Source organism: Pieris rapae, chromosome 13 (assembly GCF_905147795.1).
Source record: "Pieris rapae chromosome 13, ilPieRapa1.1, whole genome shotgun sequence".
NCBI classification, from domain to species: Eukaryota; Metazoa; Arthropoda; class Insecta; order Lepidoptera; family Pieridae; genus Pieris; species Pieris rapae.
This window is the reverse complement of record NC_059521.1, coordinates 7,872,071-7,895,158: the sequence shown is the minus strand read 5'-3', so window position 1 is coordinate 7,895,158 and position 23,088 is coordinate 7,872,071. Positions and strand designations below refer to the sequence as shown.

The window sequence follows — 23,088 nt, the reverse complement described above, 5'->3', positions numbered from 1 at the left end:
GGTGACTTCATGGAGCTGAAGCAGCCTCTGTATAAGGACTAGCTAATTCAGGAGACAGTGATATGTAATTATTCTAATCATTACTTTTAAAATCAATTCTATGAAGCTTAGAAATCGCTATGTCGCGGGTTTAGTCCTGACAGTGCTATTGTGGACTGTTTGCAGTTCGTGTTTTGCGACTATCGGTGATGTTGGAGTTCTGTGGATGTTTGGCACATCCAGGTTTGCACTTGGGCAAGCGAAGGAGGGTACGGGAGTTACGGGCCATTCTGGAACCTCTTCATTCAGCAGCAGGCAGCTTCATTGCCGAGAGATCTCATGTTGGGTCTGTTTGTCAGTTGCATTGTGTTGTTTTGAAATATTGTATCTAGTATAAATGTCTACAGTACATATACATATACGTAAATATATGTATGTGTATTGAACTTAATCGCTTACCTTCTATACTTATACCATACCACAAGCAGAAGCGGATGAGTCCACGCGAACGCCTCTCACAATCCATTACACACGATCACACGAACGTTCAACTAAACTAAAACGCTTCTTATTCGATACGACCGTCTTATTGACATCTAAGCATTACGCTCCAATAATATAAATCGCGAAATGCTTTCGTAAATATCAAAGAGCGATTCTTACTGAAACAGTATTTTAATGTTATTGAACACAATATTACTTCTTTTCCGCTTTATTTTGACACAATATTGGACACTATGATCTAGATAAAACATCCAATTATTTGATTTTGTTGCCTTTGGAGTAAAAACAAGACGTAGGGTTCTGGAGCACGGGCGCGAATTAAAAAAAATAAAGCTTTCCTCGCTAAACGAACAATTATCGAAATATAGTGAGGAAATACAACCAGCATTATAGGTACTCTGCCACAGGGAAAAACATTTTTATATTTATTTTGGTTTTCTATTGATATATTTTTATTTATCTAGATTAACTTAAGACTAATAAGTAATTTAATTCTAAAACCTATAGACATAATTTCTAGTCGTATGTTATTGTTCGGCAACTATTTATCAAAACTGAAATTATAAATAAAACTTGGAAATTCTAAGATACAGCATACATTAGCAAAACTTCGCGATTTCATTTGATGATAATGTATGCTTACGAAACAAAAGTTACAATCTTAATATATATATTTCTTGTGTGCGTGTGTATGTGACTGAACTCCTCCTAAACGACTGGACCAATTTTGATGAAATTTTTTGTGTGTGTTCGTGGAGATTCGAGAATGGTTTAGATTCACAATTTTGTCCGCTGGACAATGTTTTTTTTAATTAATTAGTAGTTGTTGATTTTGGAATGTTTTACATTGGATCCGACAGACGGCGCTACCATCGCACTGTCAAATTTTAAATAATATTCGAATTTTAATTTTAGTCTGTCCCGACAGTTAGCACTGCGATCAAATTAAAAAAAGATTTGTTATCATTATGTTATTGTAGACCATGTGCTGGATCGTTAGATATTGTCATAACATTTGAATAATAATTTTCATCAAAATGGGCTTATTAAAAAAAGTTTGAAATTTTCAAATTAAAGACGTATAGACAGGACAAAGTCTGTCGGATCCGCTAGTTTTTTTATAAAATTTGACAAAACACTAGTTATTTGGATGGCATTTCCATACAATATCATATACATAGTTATGTTTTCTGGTACTAAAATATCATAACTTTTTTAATATTTTGAAGGTTAATTAATAAAAAATATCAATATTTAGGCTGTCAAATGCTATCAAATGAGCCTCCTGCCAGTTTGCCTCCATTACAGTCAAGGATGGTCACGGGTACAATCATACTAACGCGTATAACAAAACAACCCCTGTTATAGATTTTAAACTCTATTTTTAATATTATTTATTTTTTCATTATTTTCCACTTTGAAATTAGGTACATATGATGTTTCTTATAATTTGTGAGTAAAAATTGTATTATTTTCGCTATCTGCACTGCACTTTATTAAAAATAATTTGATTTATAATTAAAGAATAATACTTGTTCGCTCAAAAATGAATATTAAATGAAACTCGTAATTATATTTTAACTCAAAGGAAAAATTGCGCATGAAGTTTGCCATTACATTGAGTAAAAATAATATGCAACAGTCCATTACGATGTTTTACCAGTTCTGCTAGTATTATTTTATGAAAGAGTCTCCATATAAATAGGAAGAGGAGTGTTGGCCTAGTGGCTTTAGCGTGCGACTCTCATACCTGAAGTCGTAGGTTCGATCCTGGGCTGTGCACCAATGGACTTTTTTTCTATGTGCGATAAAAAGGTAATAGTGTTTCTCACTTACATACTAGATCCCTTATTCACAAAAAACACTGTTATAACAAATGACGGATCTGTATATGTCAGACATTGTGATGACACACAAATTAATAGAACGAATCAATAAATACTTTTCTTTAATAAAGTTTACACTATAATCAAATATCTATGAATAAAATATCTATCTCTTTTTAAACGACTGTGATATAACATTTATGAAAACGCTTTTTGAGACAAATGTAATATTATATATATTTATTAATTAAAAGTGTTTGTTAATTTTATTATTTTTCATATTTTAATCTACTTTAATTTTTAAATGCATGGTGTGCTATTAAGGTGTACTTTTGTGTTATATTTAGTTATAAAAAACTCTATGTTAAAATCATATTAATATTCTTTCTTACCTTGTTTCTAAGTTTTATACATTTATAGAATCTAAAAGATCTTCGGTTTACAAAATTGTACGTTACATCACTGACATTCTTGTTTTACTTTCGTCCTTAAATAAAATAAATACTTGGAAATAATATTAGTAACCCGAACTTTTTCGTCCCCTTGAACGGTCATGTAATTTCACACGAGCAAGGGTCACTGTACGATTATAATATTACTTTTATCAGTATCATATTGTAGACATTTATAGTAACTACAATTCGATGACATGATAATTTCTAAGATTTGTGTAATTAATACCAGTTCATAAGGTGTAGGGTAAAAAAAAACGAAGCAAGGTTTTCCAGGGGTGTTCCCGCACGTCTCAGACAAAAATAAACATGTAAGGTAAAACCTTTCTTTCTTTTCTTCTCATTCGGTACGCTCTTGCCAGAGCGGTCGTGATCACTATGTGGTAGAAGGCGCAGATGTGATGCGCTTCACGACGTTCCGCCACCGCTGCCATCCTGCTGCAGTGATTCTTATATACACCTGTATGAATATATACACCTGTTTTAAAAAGAGTGGCGGAGAGTTTATTGCCAGTTCTTCTCTTCCGTTCTACGCCCTTGATGTGAGAACTGGCAGTAAATGTAAAATACGAATCATTTAATGTATATATCTTTTTTTTGACGTTCATAAGTGTACATTATGTTACCTATATGAATTAATGTTTTTTGGTTTGATTTGTATAATTATAAGATTGTTAAAAATATGCGAAACGAAGCTAATACCAACAAAGGGTTATTTATAAATAGTTTAATAGTATACCTCGTAAAATAGGTAAAGAGTGTAAGCATTTCAAAAAAGGCATCTACTAACAAATATTTAGAGTAAACTAAACATTTTAGTCCAAATCTACATAAAAACCGTCAACAAAACACCCACATGTTTACTCGGTTAATTGCTCACGCGAGTTCTTTTCAAGCGGAAAATCAATCTAAAGAACCATTTAAGCCAGTCACTTACATGGCCTCTGTAAGAGTGAGATAGATGCAAAATAGCGCAACGTTAGAGGGCGATGCAGGATTTTATAAAGGTTTACAAAGGATCGGGTATTTTTGAAGTTTACTGAGCCAAAGTGCGTCCGGTTTTACTGAGTATGCAGGGAAATTAAAAGGGTGAGAAAGTCTATACATGTAGTTTTTTATAAATACGAAATAGTTTTAATAATTATTCCAAATTATAAGTAATTAATTATAAGACAAAAGTCTTTTTATAATAAAATTGTCCTAGATGTTAACAAATAACTATAATACTTTTATTTATACTTCGTTGCATGATACGGAGGGAAATAGGCGGCCTAAACACTTTGGAGCGATGACCCTAAAGAACACGTAATGTCTGGACTCTTCCAGGCCCTTCCAGGCGTTCTATATTTATGATATTGTTATAATCATAGATTCACACACACCGTCAATCAGACTTACGGAAAAATCAATCAATCAAAATCAATGTTCCAAAGATACAGCGATTCAATATATTAATTTTTAAAAAGCTTAGCTATTTATAAAACTACGAGGTGGCGTAGCCGAAGCTACGTCGTAGCATATCAAGACACCTACGGAGCTTCAACATTCCGTTTAATACGTGCTGAGGTGTTGTCATCTTGCGTATAATTTATTCATGTATTGTCTAACATCTTTATAATTAATAATAATGTCTATTTGAAATGTGCAAGCACTCAATTTTTATTATACAAAAAAATGTAAGTTGACAAGATTTTCAACAAATCCTTACTCATAAATTATAGTATTGGAGATCCGTGAAAAAATCCGTTCAGTAGTTTTCGACATTATCTCGTTCAAACAAACCGACAGAATCAGTCGAAGTCATCAATTTTTGATAACCTTTTGTTGTCAGCGATATTTAGGATAACAAACAATATAGACACTTTTATTATCAATTAAAATAAATTCATTCACTTAAACTGTAAAAAGGCGTACAACATCTTATATCTTATAAGTTTTTAAGTACAAATAAAATTTATTAATAGTTTGGGGTAGTATTTAACTTAGTATATATAATTATTGTTTGGCATTTATGCTGTAAATAAATAAAACTAAGTTACAAGTACTCCACAAATAGCCCAGTTATCGACGAAAGTTATATCACGGAATAACAGAATTAAGGATAGTTCAAAGCTACGAAAAGACTATTTTTACTGCTTCGTAGCGTTTTTTAAGGAAAGCTCATTTAAGCGTTCCATATGAAAATCTTATAAAGTGTTTTAATGATTTAAGTTAAATCAAAATCTAGGCCTCAGATTTCTGTTACTGTTTCATGATTTAAAAATCTAATGGGCAAGTAGTTGATCAGCCTTCCTTCGATGAAACACGTCTTCGTCTTTGTAGGCCTTAGGCAAGCTAGTTTTCTGACAATGTTTTCCTCCACCGTTCGAGCGAATGTAAAATGCGAACATGGAAATAAAGTCTATTGATATACCCTAAGGGATGTGAGTCATAAATATGTATTTAATGTATTAATAATAATATACTGTCTCTACAATATTGTATGGTCTAGGCCCCAGATTGTATGAATTTCTGACAATTTTGTATAATAAACATGTCGTTTTTAGATCTAAGATTACTCATACGATCGCTTCGTTAGAGCAGTTAATTTAAGAAAAAGCCATTGTTGCACGGTTGAGGCATAAAGCTGCATAAAGCTCTATGATGTTAAACGATAGCTTGTTAAATACATCGATTTAAGATAAACTTTAACTATATTTAAGAAACAACCCTTTGAAATCTCATTACATCTTCGCTCAAAGCTATTGTCAGACATCGATCTTGAAGACATTACGTTGTCTAGCATCGTCACTTCAACTGTTCTAGAAACATTTCGTTATAATACGTCTTACTTGAGTTAGTTTAGACAAGATTGATCATCAAATACCGTTCTTATATGTAATAGAATCTTACATTGATTTATATTATAATTCATGTTTTCTAGACATTAAGTAAATTATTACCGTTACGCCCTTGAATTGCGAACTGGTAGTAAATGTAAATTTACAATTACTTTAATTTTTTTCACGTTCATAAGTGTACTTGTTTACCTATATGAATAAAGATATTTTGATTGATTGATTGATTAAATGTTTTGTTGTTTATTTTTCGTGTGAGACAATAGAACTCCAGACTTGGAGGTCACATGTTTGGAACAAAACTGATGATTTCTTGGGACGTGCAAATAATTATTATTCAATCTAGACTAGTGAAACTAAATGCTAGATAGATGGACTATATATCATTATATATTTAAACCTTGGCAACGCTTACTGATACATAAATAAGAAAAATAAAACAGAATATTTAGTTAAACATGAACCAACACAAAAAACGAAAAGAAAAAGAATACATCAATTCATAAATTTTAAAAACTAAAGAATATATTTTCAAAAAATCACCAACAATATCTTGTTAACCTGTCCTATGCTGATACAGAAAATATTCTTACTATGCAAAAATAGTTTGAATTTAATGTGTTATGTCGAAGACATTAAATACAATACTGTTTACTGAAAATGAAAAGTTTCCTGCCAACAACACAGGGAATGTTAGTGTGGAGACCAGTGCACTTTACTTCATATATATTGTTTCTAATAAAGATTTTTTTTAATTACTATTCGTAAGATTAATGTCGCTTATAATAAAATTAATTATACCACGTATCATAATGAGGTAAGTATGCGAGATTGTAAGCGGTTCTCATGCTGAAGACTACGTGCAAAAGATTAGCTATAATAAATGAAGCACAATGTATTGTCGGTACATCATTAAAATTGCATTAGGGCTTGTTTATATAGTGCAATGCGATAAAATTGTCAGTAATGGGAACCTCGATAGTTTATCTTTCGTAATAAAATTGTGTGCTTCAGTTTATGCGTGGAAATTTGAAAATCATTTACCACAGTGGTACTAAAGTTACAGAAGTATAGAAACGTGTCTCAGGTATACCAGGTCAGGTAGGACTCAGGTATCTGTTACTAATAATGTCTTTGTTTGTTCCTTCATATTAAATATATATTTTAATCTACCAATCAATCAATCTTACAACTGTGCTTTATAAAACTGTGGTTTATGTTTTTGTTTCAAAGTGTATTCCGTTTTGGCTTTTGTGAATAATGTAATTGTTTTGATATTGTTTAGTGATTAGCTATAATACAATAAATGAAATACTATGAAATAATAAATGGAATACTTAAAAAAAAAGAAAATAAAATGAGATAAAATAGAATAAAATAAGATAGAATAGAATAAAACAGAATAGAACAGAACAGAACAGAATAGAACAGAATATAATGGAATAGAATAGAATAGAAGAGAAGAGAATAGTTGTTTTTGTTGTTTCACAACTGAGCGTTATGTCAGTTTCTGCGCGCACCACCACTATGCGAACCAGCTGCCCACTAAAGTATTTCCGAACCAACTAGACTTAGACTTAGGGTGAAGAAAAGTGTACCAATTCTTAAAAGGCTGGCAATGCACTGGCGTAACTTCTGGCATTAAAGGCCGTGTGATTTCCCAAGCATGAGGTAATGTATTCGAAGTCCGCTTCGTATGGAATTTTCAATATATAACGGTTAAAGTGCAGAAAACTTTTATCGATTTTACAGCGGTATATATGAAACAAACACATATGGAGACATAATGATGCCTTCATTATGCTACAAATATTAATTTAGTTCGAGATTATTTATACATTGACTTTGTGTTATATAATTAGAGAACTATAGAACACTGAACGCCAAAAATATAGGTGGGACCACACGCTCCTGAATTCAAAGTTCATGACGGGAATTTCCAAGGCAAAAGAAAACGTGTTAGACTTGGAAACGAAGCATCATTGCAGAGACGATAAAGAAAGTGGTAGTAAATAAAATATATCAATGGCCCTACAACCTTTTTACTTCTGGACCTAAGATTTCTGTATCTGTTTTATGATCATTTGTTAATTAAATGGTTGATCAGACGACTTTTTGGGTCCATTGTCCACACTTATTCTACCTCTTATGTAATTTACTTTATACATGTTTTATTTTTAACAAAATAAGATGCAATTATATTTATTTTAAAACAATACGTGCATATAAATAAATAATAATATATGGTCCATCTATTTAGTTTCACTAGTTTGAATAATAATTATTTGCACGTCCCAAGAAATTATCTAGTTTTGTTCCAAACTTGAGATCTCCAAGTTTGGAGTTCTATTGTCTCAGACGAATTAATTTCATGTTTTGATAACTTACTCTTTGAATTAAATACGAGGGTCTTCTACCTGAGTTTCATAATTGAGAAAAGCCTCGTTTCCCGGATTCAATTGCGTTAAATTTTGTCAAAAAAGTATTGTATAATATAACTAATTATTTTTACAAACATTAAAAATCATATAACTAAATGTTTGTATTTTGTGACTATTGTTTTACATTTCAACTTCAAAAAACTTGTAGAATTCTAGTAGAATTTTAAATATCTACTAGTGGATCCGACAGACGTTGTCCTGTCTACACGTCTTTAATTTCAAAATTTCAATTTTTAATAAGCCATTTTGATGAAAATTATTATTCAAATGTTATGACAATATCTAACGATCCAGCACATGGTCACACACGATATAACACAATGATAACAAAACTTTTTTTAAATTTCGGGACAGACTAAAATTAAAATTCGAATATTATATAAAATTTGACACTGCGATGGTAGCGCCGTCTGTCGGATCCAATGTAAAACATTCCAAAATCAACAACAACTAATAAATTGAAAATTAATTGAAAAAAACATTGTCCAGCGGACAAAATTGTGAATCTAAACCATTCCCAGATCCCCTTGAACACACACAAAAAATTTCGTCTAAATCGGTCCAGTCGTAAGAAATATATATATTAAGATATATTCTAACTCGTTTACAAAGTCTGAAAATTTTGACCGATGTCAAATATGTCAAACTTTATAAACCAAAAATTGACTGCACTTGAACTAAATTTAACTTGTATTTACATTAGGGACTTAGACGACAAAGCACGTTTGCTAAAGTTGTATACACAAGTTTCTTGGAAATTTAAACCATATCGAAAAGATGCTTTTTACTCCAACTTCACAACAGTCCATGTTTCATCCGAATGGTTTATCAGTGTTTGAATTTCTCACTCTCTCTTCGGACCTTGGTAAATAGCATTACCAGATATCTGGAGTGACTTTCATTTTTCAAGTCTCCTCCTAAACGACTGGACCGATTTAGACGAAATTTTTTGTGTGTGTTCAAGGGGATCTGGGAATGGTTTAGATTCACAATTTTGTCCGCTGGACAATATTTTTTTAATTAATTTTCAATTTATTAGTTGTTGTTGATTTTGGAATGTTTTACATTGGATCCGACAGACGGCGCTACCATCGCAGTGTCAAATTTTAAATAATATTCGAATTTTAATTTTAGTCTGTCCCGAAATTTAAAAAAGTTTTGTTATCATTGTGTTATATCGTGTGTGACCATGTGCTGGATCGTTAGATATTGTCATAACATTTGAATAATAATTTTCATCAAAATGGCTTATTAATAATTGAAATTTTGAAATTAAAGACGTGTAGACAGGACGTCTGTCGGATCCGCTAGTATTGTATATTTTTTTATGTAGCCCTCTACTACCAAGCTAACCCACGTTGGAAAACTTAATTTTAAATAAAAATCTAAGAGAACACTAAAGTACTTCTTTTATTCTTTTTTATAATTCCTAATGCCATTCACTAGAAACTTGTACAATCGAACACAGACGAGTAGTCATAGATAAAAAATTTTGTTGCTGAAAGATACTAAAAAAATAGTTGAACATAATAACTTTAACTTTAACTAGGAGTACTTTAATTCTTCGTTATAACACCTTAATAAACCTTCGTTTGGCATACAAAACGTACCAACACAGTGATCGTAGAAAAAAATTATCGTCTATTGCTGAAAGATATCGAAATGTTGAACATATACACTCGATTTTATTCATATGAATCATGTGATTCTTATATATCTTTAAACAAATGCACATATTAAAGAAGTTTTATTTTTTTATATTACAATAAAGTGTCCCTTAGCGAGTGAATCCTAATAAGAAGAAAGAAAGAATCCTTACAAGATTTATTAATATGTTTTATATGTATTTATTTTTTATTTTTTTTATTATTTATATTTATATGACAGTTTTTATTGGACATAAGATAAAAATGCAGGTGAGTTACTTTGATTAAAATGATAACTGCCGCACATGTACACCTGCAAAACCGGTGGCTAGTGGATGTATTGCTGACCTTTCAAAGGTACGCTTTCTTCGTTAAAACCCCTAAGTCGTTATTTATACTTACCTACCTATCAGAAGACAAAATATCCCAGTAATTTATTGAACTATCATCATGCCTTTCAACTTTTTAAATATCACCAATAAACTTCAGCGGTCAGTGTTTAACAAGATGGTTGTTTATGACCGGTGTACAATTTCTGAAATTAAGATTGTTTTCCAATTGATTTTATTTAAATACAATGCAAAGAGACAACAATTAGTATTGAACGCGTTTTATTAGTGTGGCTGGTCGAAATCTGTAAATTTTTTGAGAGGCCAAACGATTTTTTTTAATATTGCTTAAAGTTGATAGGTATTTTTTATCAGAGTAGATAATATAAATATAATGCTTCAGAATTTTATACCGCATGCGAAAATATAAAATCAATACCTACGAGTAATAACTACGAGTTTATTCATTTAGAAAATGAAAAGTGGCCGAGACAACAACTTTGCTAATTAATAATTCAGTATAGACAATGCTAATGACACTTTAATGAATTCCAATTCACTAACCTTATTAAATTGAAATTTATTTCGAGTTTTTAGATTTATTATATACATATATAACGCCAAAAAGCTAAATGATTAAATATATGAAAATAATCACATTAGAAGTTCTATCTTCTACACTTTACTACATTCTAGAAGAAACATGTTTTACGGATTGTAATAGCATCTGTCCTATAGGTCGGATCGGTGTATGTGGATAGACCTTTGTATGAAAATGACAGTTCAATCTGCCAACATCCTATCTTAAGATTTTAAACAACCGTTTTAAACACCCGTTTTTAAAATAATTAAAAAGCTATTTGATATGTTTTAACCATAGACATGTATATTTTAATAATATTTGTACGGTTTAATTTATTGTATTTGGTTTATATTGATTATCAAATATGAGTGTACGAAGAGATTGTATTCCATCCGTCGCCAAAATTTGGATTGTCTTCGTAGGGTTTGGTTATTGGGATGCAGATAGGAGTTCGATCGACTGTCACGATCTGATCTCAGATTGAAAACAATTGTGGATTCATTATTGGGTTCGGGGTAAGCCGGGTTGTGGCCAAGCCAAGACCAGATTCACATAATCGTATTTTTTTAAATTAATTAATTTAGTTATTTCAATACATTTTTCTATCTTAACAGTAATTACTAATACGATAGAATTCCAAAATCCCACACCAACTAAAAACAATTAAAACATTAAAAACATTAAAAAATTGAACTTATATTCCTAAATCTATCTATCCATAACTAACGATATAGCAAGCAAAATTATATTATATATAATTATATAGTATTATATTGTTATTGTCTTGCTAAGTCTGACATTGTTGGCGTAGACGTCCAAGTTTGACTTCTTTTGTGGATTTGAAATGTGGGAGTCCGTTGCGCTAAGTTTCTGAATCTGACCCTGATTTTCAAGTGTAGAATTATCGCGAATATATTCCAAAGTGAACTGTGTCCACCGGGAATCAACCCATGTACCAGTGCGTGTCCTTTGGAAACTACTAATTAAACCTTTACATTTGGCGCATTTACTTTCTTGTAAATGTTTCTAGACTAGGAGAAACAAGCGAAGTATAGTAATAATAAAAAAAATTCTCGACAGTGATTGGCAAATTCATTTGATTATATAATTATGCATTCTTTTCAAAATTACTAAAACGAGTTAATTGTAAATTATCATCGGTTACAACCGTGCCCTATTAATAAAAAATATCAGAGTAATTTTTAATGTAACATGTAGTGACACTGCTTTTTTTTAATTTCCATGACTTTAAAGTACGTAACTAACTTATTTTTGTTTAAAACTATATAAACTACTTCCTATAGTAAACTCCTACACTATAACTCTGAGACGCTCTCATCCTATTGACCCAGAAGCGACCTAATTGCCCCCTGACCCCCTCCAATCCAAATAATTTCCTCCCCATCAAATTGTATTGTGCTCGGAATGTTATTATTTTTCTGTTCGCTCCACCCCTATGTCAAATCTTATATCTCCACTAATTCGTTGATTTACTAATAAAGAAATGTACCGTTATGTTTTCTTTGTATTTTTATGGTTGTGTTATTATTAGATAAAGATAAATCTTCTAAGCAAACAAATTTTGTTGTAAATAAACATATTGTCCTGTAGTGTCTGCCAACTTGTACTAGTTTAATGTATTGTTTGACTATCATAGACAAATCTATCTATAAATAGACGACTTAAAAATTTGAAAAATGCAAACAGTTTTACTTAAATCATTGTTAGTTTAATAATGCATAGTTCCTAAGTCTATGGACTTTGCTCATTGACGTGTTCAGGCTGTAATTAAAATTTGACGGAGGTTTCGACCAGTATTCTGCTGAGGAACACTCTGCTCCTCAGCATAATGCTGAGCCAGGGCCATTTACACCCACAGCACACACGCAATACATGCTTGAGACGAACCGAATGGGAAAAGGAAAAAAAATTATATACCTCTCTCTTTGATTACTGCTGTGTTGTGCATTTATGTGTGTGTGTTTTGTTTGTAATAAATAATATGTCTATATCTATTCGGATAACTTTCGTATCATAATATTGAATTGAATATGGTAAATTTGTAAGACAAGCGCTTCGTGAGGGTACCAATATAGAACATACCTACCATCGAACATACAACAAAACATCGTATTGGCGTTTACGATCGTAAATTTGGAACTGATTTGTCAAAAACATTTTTGTGTATGCGTATGACACGTGTACATTTAAATATATTTTTACATAATACTATTATATTCCTTTCTTTTATACTATATTGACAATACCATTTAAGGTGGTTACCGTGACTAAATAAATACACCGTACATATACAAATATATTTAATCATATATTTCATGACAAGCAGATTGTTACTTGTTAAAATTTTCGAAAAACTTTCTTAATAAAACGAATTTCACAACCAAGTCGAGAATAAACAATCCAAGCTTAAACCGTGCTAGCCCGTTATTAAATAAATTACTATTGAGGATTTATCAAAACAAAACTAATTTTGTTCTTTGGTTTCAAAAACACGCCAAATAATTAAGGAAAACGTAAACATCTGAGCATTGTTTTGTAATTTCTTATTCCGCTCACGGCTGATTACTAAAGCTTGTTATCGGCTAAACACTCCCTTGTTAATTTAACAAAAGATTAAATTAGCATGGGATAATTTTCTTACAAGGAGATATTTCTGGATTCAAAATGAAAGTCGTAAGCTTAATTAACTTAACCACAATATCGGTAAGAACACAGGATTATATATTATAACGAAGTCCGAACGGGTTCTAAATTTGTTTTCACCTATAGGTTTTAATATATCATTGATAAATTAACTGAAATAATACAGGGATTATTGTTGAATAGGCTGGTAAAAATCTTGCCATGTATTCAAAATCCACACAGGATACACATATTATATACGGAGAGAATAAGGTTTCTAACAACTGTTAGATATAAATGCTATCAATATCATTATATTTAATAAAATATTTATTTTAATAATATACTAGTCTAACCACTAAAAGAATCCCACAAAAGCGCGCTACGACAGATAAACAATAAATTTGTCATAGACAAGGAAATGTAATCTTCAGAAAAAAGTTAAATGAAAACTCCTTGGCGACAGAAGCTTCGTGGAATTTACCATTAAATTATACCATAATGAATATTTGATTGCTTCCTTATATAATCGTTTATACGTTCCTTATTTGGAATCTACCAGGAAATTGTTGATGATGATGATACAGTAAATACATTTTTAAAATAATGAATAACTGAAATACAAAATCCAAATAATTTTAATAAATATTTAAATTGGGTCCTAAGAAACGTGGGCCCGTTGGGTGACACTAGTGTATGGATTCTCCATAGACTAGTGTTCAAAGGCATATGGAATGCATTCTCAGAATTATTGTAGTGGTATTCAAAAATGCTTCTCGACAAAATAACTTAAAACATTTTGAGGGTTAAAAATGAAACACATATATATGTATAAAACTTATATTTAGAAAATAACCCTTCGCACCATTAAAACCATAAAACCTTTCAATGTGATTTGATCAACTTAAACTATACTTCTGTTAAAAAATGAAAAACTAAATGATCATTTTATAGTCTATTACCAAGAATTTGATTTATACTCTGACATTTGATTATTTTATGTACTAAAACGATCTACGGCATCAAAATGTATTTTTTTATTATTCGATTCAAAAATCTAATCAAAATTCGTTTATTCAGTTTAGATGCATCTTAGGGCATGCTTATGAATGTTACAAACATTTACAAATAAAAAAATGATCATTCATGTCTTAAAATAGCATATTGTATTTCCATAATATCATAATTCATTTTCAGTTAAATAAACTGTAGACAACATTTGTGTGTAACTGTTTTTGAAAATATTTAAGAAAGTGATGGCTAACGAATTTGTATGGAATTAGTGACGTCACAGGCGAGATTAACCGCCATTTTACCCGTTTTATGACAAGATACTATTTTCATAGACAACAATCGAATTAATAAACGATATTCAGGGTTTTATTAAATGAATATATATTATAAAATGAATTGGCTATATATTCATAAACCTCCAAAGCCATATATAAAGTTTTGACAAAACGAGAATTGTATTCCTGAAGACTTAGGTTTAGTTTTATAATAAAGCCTTGAAGTTCCTATTCGAAGTGAACAAAATCCTATAGTTTAATTTTGCAATAAACATATACTAACAGGAAGGATCTTTGTTTCAGATATGCTAAATAAGATACGGGTATTTTATTAAAAACATGAAAATGTGACAAAATGTATTGGATTGAGGCCATAAGAATCATCACGCGTCACATCACTTCCCTTCCATAACAGTAACTATACGTGTTTTCAAACGTACCATAAACATATTGGCACGCTTTTGTCATCTATGACAGTTAACAGATAACAGACGACGTAAATTTGATTTAAGAACGCAATACAAATACTTTTTAACAATGGAATGAGGTTCAATTCGAATTCTCTAAATGTCCATAGACTGAATTAAATTTAAATATGGAATTGGTTAAAAAATATTAGGGCGAGCATATACATGAAATTTTGTGACAATTCAAAATAAGAATATTATATTATGCGACATGCCTTATGCTTGCGGCACGCTTATTAAGTTCCATATAATTTTGACGTACGGCAGACATACTTGCTGTATTGACTTTGAATTCATTTTTTAAATCTATTTCGTGTATTAAATAGAACTTTTAAAACGTTTTAATTTCAACTAAAATTAATGTAAAAAAATTGTAATCACACGCGTATTCCGTTAATTAAATTATTATCTACAAATTAATTCTAACTAAAGCTCGTATTTGTTCTTCAGTTCATTTATCACGTCATCGCTAAGACCCTCCTTTGTTTTACAATGTACCAGCATTTTATTGACCACTGAAAAAAAAAATACAAAATTTATTTATATGTAATATTTTTTACATAATTAAGTATTAAAATTTTGACATATTTAAAAAAACAAAATAAACATTTATTGATCACCGAGCCCCATCACCAAATAGCGACGTTGATAACTCTCCCCCAAGGCACATCTTAACCAAGTAAAATGATAAGAAACATATAAAACTCTAATAAACACAGTATTTATGACACGATCACACACACACAGCCATACATTTTCGAATTTAACCAAATTTAGTTTTGTACTCCACATTTTTTGTGTATCCAAATAATACTTTTCAAATTTTTGGTATGCCTGGGTTGGGATTTGGTTGCACCACCATGTTATATGTATGTTGGTTCTTATTTTAATTTTGGCATGGAAAATTATTATTTCTGGTTACAGCAACTTAAAACTTTAAGCGGATTGCTGTAATTGTTTATGTGTGTGTTTTAACAATTATATTATTATCATCTAGATATGTTAAAAAGTGTATTTTTTTATTTTGACAACATCAACGCAAATTAAATAACGTTTATACTTACAAAGTTTATCATTATCAGCCAAAAACATAGCTAGAGCGGAAAATCTTTTGACGCGTGTGAAGGCTTGAAGGTAATGACTCAGACCTCGTGTGTATCTGTCCTTAAATTCGTACAATGTACTCAATAATTCCGATAAAACATCACTTTCTAATGCATTCGCAAATATCGATGGTATATTTGTTGGATCTATTATCTGAAAACCACATAATTTAATTAGTAATAGAAATATCCCCCCCCCCTTCCCCTCTTCTAATAAACCTACTAATCTACCCCTCTTAGAATAAACTAGGAATATCTCAAAAGCAGTACCTATCAACATTTACTACCTCCAGAATAAACTTGAAGTATCTCAAAACTTACATAACAATATCTAGCAACATTTACCCCCTCCAGAATAAACTAGGAATATTTCAAAAGCAGTACCAATCAACATTTACTACCTCCAAAATAAACTTGAAATATCTCAAAAGTTACAGTACAATATTTAACAACATTTACCCCCTCCAGAATAAACTAGGAATATCTCAAAAGTTACAGTACAATATCTAATAACATTTACCCTCTCCAGAATAAACTTGAATTATCTCAAAAGTTACAGTACAATATCTAACAACATTTACCCCCTCGAGAATAAACAAACAATATCTCAAAAGCTACAGTACCTATTAACATTTAACCCCTCAAGAATAAACAAAAATATCTCAAAAGCTACAGTACCTATCAACATTTAACCCCTCAAGAATAAACAAAAATATCTCAACAGCTACAGTACCTATCAACATTTAACCCCTTCTTGAATAAACTTGGATTAAGTCAAAAGCTACTGAAGACCCTAATATGATGAAACTGGGTATGTTCCCTGAGTTGAATATCCTTCATCATAATATCAGAACTTATTTCAATAAAAAAAATGAGTAAACCTTCTTTGTTAAAGACGGCAAAAGGTTTATTTTGCCCAAAGGGCAATTTCAATTAGAAACAATATTAATAATATTTCAATTTTTTTTAAAGAAATAGAGGCTTATCGGCAGGAACGTTACCATATGTTAAGTAAAACCGCAGTCCATGGACACTCAATGCTAGTACTCGCGAGTGCACTGCCAGCTGTTTTATGGGAGTTATTTCGCTTAATCACAAAATCAAAATCCCTATCATTTTATTTTTCTATTATATTTTATATGTACTATGTATATTATTAGCTGTTGATTATGCTAACAAATGCTGACCATGCTAGAAAAGCTGACCATGCTGGAAAAGTGCTATGTATGCCGACTTTTACGTTACAAGTACTAAGTATTCTAAAGTTTACCAATGATTATAATAAAAATCTATAAATACCATGCTTGCTAAGCAAAACAATGGTTTTAAATTTAGAATTATACATTTGGCAATAAACCCGTTTATATCTGATCAAAAATGTCAAAACGACGACACGACTTACAATTTATAATCAAAATAATACAAGTTTTAAATAGTTCAAAGTTCAAATAGTTCAAACTGTAAATAAAATATAGTTATTATACTCACATTTAAGTAGTTACTTCTAGCCTCAACCGAACCCTTCAAACACTTCCATTCATTCATAAATTGAACACTATTTACTGGCGGCACCATTTTGTCTATAGATTTAATTTCGGGTGAATTAATTTCAATATTATCGCCTTTAGCTGACAGAGCACAGTCTTTTGTTTCATCTGAGTTATTGTTGGTGTCACCTTGGGCTAAATTGTCGATTGTTTTGGCTTCCACTTTGGGTACAGTGCAGCCAAGGGGTATTTCTTGTATAGTAATATGTTTTAAGGCTCTCTGAAAGTCAATTTAAAATATATATAAGCAACTTTTCTATTGAAACGAGCATGTGTGCCGTACGCTGAGCAAAACGGTGCCAAAATGGCTTAACAATAGTGTATGTAGAAAGTTGAAAACTTAATTTGTATGAAACTGACAGTTCATGTCGTCTGTTGGTAGCCCAAAAGGCGTAAGTCGGGATACAATAAGCGACGCCATGACAGTGCTACGAAAAAACACAATGTTTTCGGTAATCAACTACCAATTAATGTTTCGACAGTTAAGAAAAAGCGGCATTCATCCGCCATGTTTTTACGTGATCTCAAAAGCTGCTGTTAGCAAAATACAGGGGTCTAGACAAAATGGCTTAACACTACGTATGTAGAGAAGAAAAAAACACACACTTTTCGGTAGTCAACAGCTAATTAATGTTTAGGCAGTGTAGAAAAAACGCCGTTAAGTACACTGTGTACTTGAAGTTTAAAATACGCAAAAGTTCGTATACCACAGCAAAAGCTCAAACTATCAAAGATTACCTTGGATCTCAAATGCGGCGGCTTCTTCACCGTTTTAATGACTGTAATATTTTCACCAACAGCGGTCCTCCATTTTTCCTGTGGCGTTGATTCAACTGAACTGATTTCCACCACTTTTGCTTTAGAATCGGTAGGGGTTATGGCCTTGGATTCCAAAGTTGGAGTTGATAACGGCGATGACTTAGATTTAGACTGGAACATTTTTATATTACGTGAACATGTGCAAATAAAACTCTTGATAAATCTTCTTCTTCTCTTGATAAATCTTGATGTTCTAAAGGGGCAGTCAACGCAGCCCATTGACACCTATCTTACGCATGTGTTGCCTGCCTTTGAGGTAATATGCTCAATTTTTAACTAGTAGATAGACTTTTTACCAAATCTTCCTTCCTAGCAGCTGCTTATTGTACAAAGTAAAAAATACTGGAGGGTCCTAACTCTTATGGACTTAAGTGTAAGATTCAGCACTAAGCATGACTCCTATATGTCAAAAACGAATTGGTTTTCTGAGTGGGAGCCATTTCGAGCTTAGTACCGATCCTATTTACAAACGTTATTTATATCATCTAACATACACATATAAACATTGTTAAATATAAATATTTAATATATTTTTATATGTAACAACTTCAAAATTACTGACAAGGTTAAGTAATATGTTCAACTGGAATATCTCTGAAATTTTCCCATGCAACAAGAGCATTGCTTTGTGATCTATTTGGCCCAAAAGAGAATTTTACACAATGTTCCACTCAAAACATAAACTTAAATTCATAACAAAATGCAGGTACTTAAAATAGTTTTAACTACATATTACTTTATATAAATATAGTCACATATAAATACCCTCTATTATAGCAAAATAATATAAATTAATACTTACGCCTTTAGTTCCCATCCTAGTTTTAATATTTTCCAATTGTTTTCTCGCAGCTACATTATTAGGCTCAAGTTTTAGCACCTATAATTGCAATAATGCCATACAGTTATTTATAGACTTTTAAACTGTTCAGAAAATTAGAAAGTACAGTGAAACCCACTTTGAAAACGAAAGAGAATTTAAATTTAATGTATGTGGAAGATTTTATTAAGTAATTATGATAAAATAATATCAATTTTTTTTTTACCAAATTAAAATAATATTATATAGATAGGAACACATTTAGTTTAGAAAGTTATTTAAAAGTGGATAACTTGTGTACAGCCAAAAATTTTATAACAATAAGTTTTTTAAATATAAATTTAATAAAGTATTCTGTTTTACATATATACTGCCAACTTCAGAATCAAAAAAATATTAGATCTATCTATTCTAAAATATTTCTTTTTTGTTGACAGGCCTTTATATCTATCTTTATACTTCACCATATGAGTGAGTTTTAACTGTGTATGCTGTAATGGGAACACTCTACCCCAGGGTCAAAAGGTGCACAGAGCACAGGCACAAGAGGTCAGAGTCTAGGACAGGTCATTTTAATAATATATAAATAGTTTATTCATTACCTCAAAGAGATCAGCACTGGCCGATCTCAGAGACCCAAGTTTCTCCCTAGCAGTGGCTCGTCTCTGTAATGCTTTTACATATGTTGAGTCCAATTTCAAAGCTTCAGTACAGTCTTTTTCTGCTTGATGAAGGCTGAACAAATAATTATTATTATATTGTGTAATAAAATTAAACAATAGGTTAAGTGAAATTAAAAATTAATCCCAGAGAGCTCTTAATATATAATATTTTTTTTTAGTTGTTAAATTTTTCTGTATATTTTTTAAAATAAATCCATACATTTGGACAGTTATTTGCCTTTATGATTAACATCGTCTTTTAGTAAGTTGTATTATTAGTCAAAGCTCTATCTACAGCTAAAAATAATTTAAAACGTAAAAAGAATTTTAAAACTAAATAATATTACCAAAATATCATAGTGTCAATTAATAACAATACTGTTAAATGTCTATAGTTCTAAACTGAATACTAACCTGTCCTTCTTAAGATAACAAAGTCCTCTATTAGCATAGTAAATAGCATCATTTTTGACTAATTCAATAGCTCTATTATAACAAGATATTGCATCATCCCATTTCTCTTGCTTAACAAATGTATTTCCCTGTTAATAAAAATCTGAGAATATCAGTCTTATACTTGTAAAAAAGCTATGGAACTAATTTAAAAAATAATTCTTTATAGTAAATATATTTGGCCCATGTCACTTGATTGACACAGGAATTTGTAGTTGTAAGAGTTTTTATACTATTGACTGATTGAAGCAATGATATTAAGGAAAAATAATCTATTAATAAATCATATATTTAGTTAAACAATTTATTCAAAACTCTAGTAAATAGTTTCAGTAAGAAAGAAGAATTTTCATAATTTCAAAACTAAATTAAAATTTAAAAGCCTTGAATTATTTATATTGGTATGAACATTAAAAGTTAAATAAAATTACTATATTATTTTGATTTATTTGAATGTTCCCTTTTAATGAACACTTCTCAGTAAAATTATTACTACTTGTTAATAATATTATAATGAACACAAAAAAACCATTACCCGCTCTTTTTCATATTGTGCTTCCTCTCTTAACTTCTCCTGTTTCTCTTTCTCACTCTGTTTGCTATCAAAGGACATCGGGCCCATTTCTGCCATATCTACTTCTTCACATGCTTTGCCCTAAAATAAATGTGTTTATCTATAGCTATCATTCTTACAATTTTATTTTTTACCTTAGCTAACTAGAACTATAGAAAGAATACATACAAGAATTTATCTTAAAATATTGTGTGATAAAAAGTACCATAGAGCTTTTGCTATATTTTTAATTAATTTCTAGATGAAAAAGGTAAAAACTTCTTAAACTGCACTTCAGACCGAAATACATACCACATCAAATTTCTCCCAGGCACTGTAGTCTGATGAGGAAATTCTATTTTGTTGCTTCTTTTTCACTTGAATTGGCCTCTCTTTGCGTGTCTTGCTTCTCACTGGAGGTAAATCCTATTGCCAAAATTATGCATCAAAGTCTAAAATTAAACTTATTAATATACAGTAATCGTATACTGCATAGACAAAGATACCAATAATCAACACTTGAACTACAAAATAGCGACCAAAGTAATAAGCTAAACACATTATACAAATGTGTGAGTGGATTTTACTTGCTATTATTATAGGTCTAACTATACGACAATACGTTTTATAGTGCAAAAGAACATGTAAATGACTCTAAACCTGCTCAAAGTTTCCGTTGAGCGCGGCCTCTTTACGTTTCATCTCCGATTCCCAATTCTGCAAGTCTGTGAGATACGTTTGTAAGGACTTCACATTGTCTCGAGCATTTTTTTGGATCTCAAAAGCTTTATCCATTTTTATCGCAAGAAAAAAGGGTTCTTTACCTGCGTTCTGCTTGGTCAACCTATTATACTTAATGATTTTGTTTGGTCGATATATTTTTTATTTATTCCTTTGTCAAATTGCCAGGCAACCAGCTGTCAAAGAATTACACCAGAGTCTAAAACATTAATTTATAAATATCAATTAATTAAATAAAAAATGGGGAAATATGATTTTATTTTATTGTTGTCTGGTCAATTAACGTTAATTTTAATCAATATAAATAAGTGGTTAGCTAATCACTTTCAACTGTCAAAATAATATAAAGACACACGAGATGGCGCTTTCTACACTTATGACCAAAGAAAACATTGCATTTGAATGATTTTAATTTTATTCTTTTATGATAGATGACGCTTTTAGCAAACTAGAAATAATAACTTTTGACAAAACTTGACTTTTTTGCTTAGTTCTGTCGCTTGTTCTTGTGCGAATTAACAGAATTTTTTACCATAATTAGTTTCCGTGATGACGCTATCGACCATACAAATTGTCAAAAATAATGTGTTTCTCATAAACACATGACTTTCTGCAATATAACGATTATTGTTTAGAAGGTAAACGGTATTGACGCAATGCTAGATAAATATTATCCTCAAATATAGTACTGATAATATCTGACCTTACTTTATATCATGAGTCACTTAGAAACATTCATCACAGCCAATCATGATATTTGCATAATCCATAAACTACGTGATTTCAATTTTCTTGCTAAAATTACACTTCCAAGGACGATGTCCTACTTTGATGAACTGTATTATTTCAATTACAATTGTGTGTCAATTTTGCATTTACTTAATAACTACCTATAGTTATTAGTAGTTAGTAGTACCTATCTACTATCATTAAATCCAAAGAAACATTCATTAGTATCATTAAATCTAAAGAAACATTTAATCATTACGAAGTATTGTTAATTTAATTTCCTAAACCTATAAAAATTTAAAGGCCGCAACACACTCGCGAGCCTTCTGGCATTGACAGTGTCCATGGGCATCCTTCACATAGCACCACATCATTTGCCCTCTGTTCCATAAAAGTAATATTAATTTTGGTTTAGAATTTTCTTGTATCATTGACTGGTTCTTCTCGTGGTTTCACCCTAGCATTAAAAAAAAGTGTATCTTTTACAGCTTAGTAATTATACAATGTTTCTTACTTACTTTTACTTCTTACTTGTTATTGTACAAGCAACAATTGTTCATACAGTAATAACGATTTGCCTCAGTGAAAAAAAACCGGTGCCTTGCGTATTTATAAATTACAAAAACAATACTGATTTCCCCACGATGTTTCCATTGCCAACATTG

General features: G+C 30.8%; 1 protein-coding gene across 3 annotated transcripts; it reads right to left on the bottom strand.

Moving 5' to 3' along the window:
* Nucleotides 1–14,066: 14,066 nt before the first annotated feature.
* Nucleotides 14,067–21,897, bottom strand: LOC110998716 (RNA polymerase II-associated protein 3). Of its 3 annotated transcripts, none has more exons than XM_045630807.1 (10): nt 21,778–21,897; nt 21,266–21,379; nt 20,936–21,055; nt 20,362–20,489; nt 19,888–20,020; nt 19,268–19,345; nt 18,385–18,576; nt 17,588–17,866; nt 16,061–16,253; nt 14,067–15,511 (listed from the first exon to the last, which is right to left on the bottom strand). In XM_045630807.1, the coding sequence occupies exons 3-10, from the start codon at nt 21,029–21,031 to the stop codon at nt 15,423–15,425; spliced, it is 1,188 nt and encodes a 395-aa protein (XP_045486763.1). In that variant the 5' UTR covers nt 21,032–21,055; nt 21,266–21,379; nt 21,778–21,897; the 3' UTR covers nt 14,067–15,422. The 3 variants fall into 3 exon arrangements, with proteins under 3 accessions (XP_045486763.1, XP_022123166.2, XP_045486764.1); XM_022267474.2 differs by having other exon boundaries at nt 21,614–21,890; XM_045630808.1 differs by having other exon boundaries at nt 21,266–21,405; nt 21,778–21,886.
* Nucleotides 21,898–23,088: the final 1,191 nt, after the last annotated feature.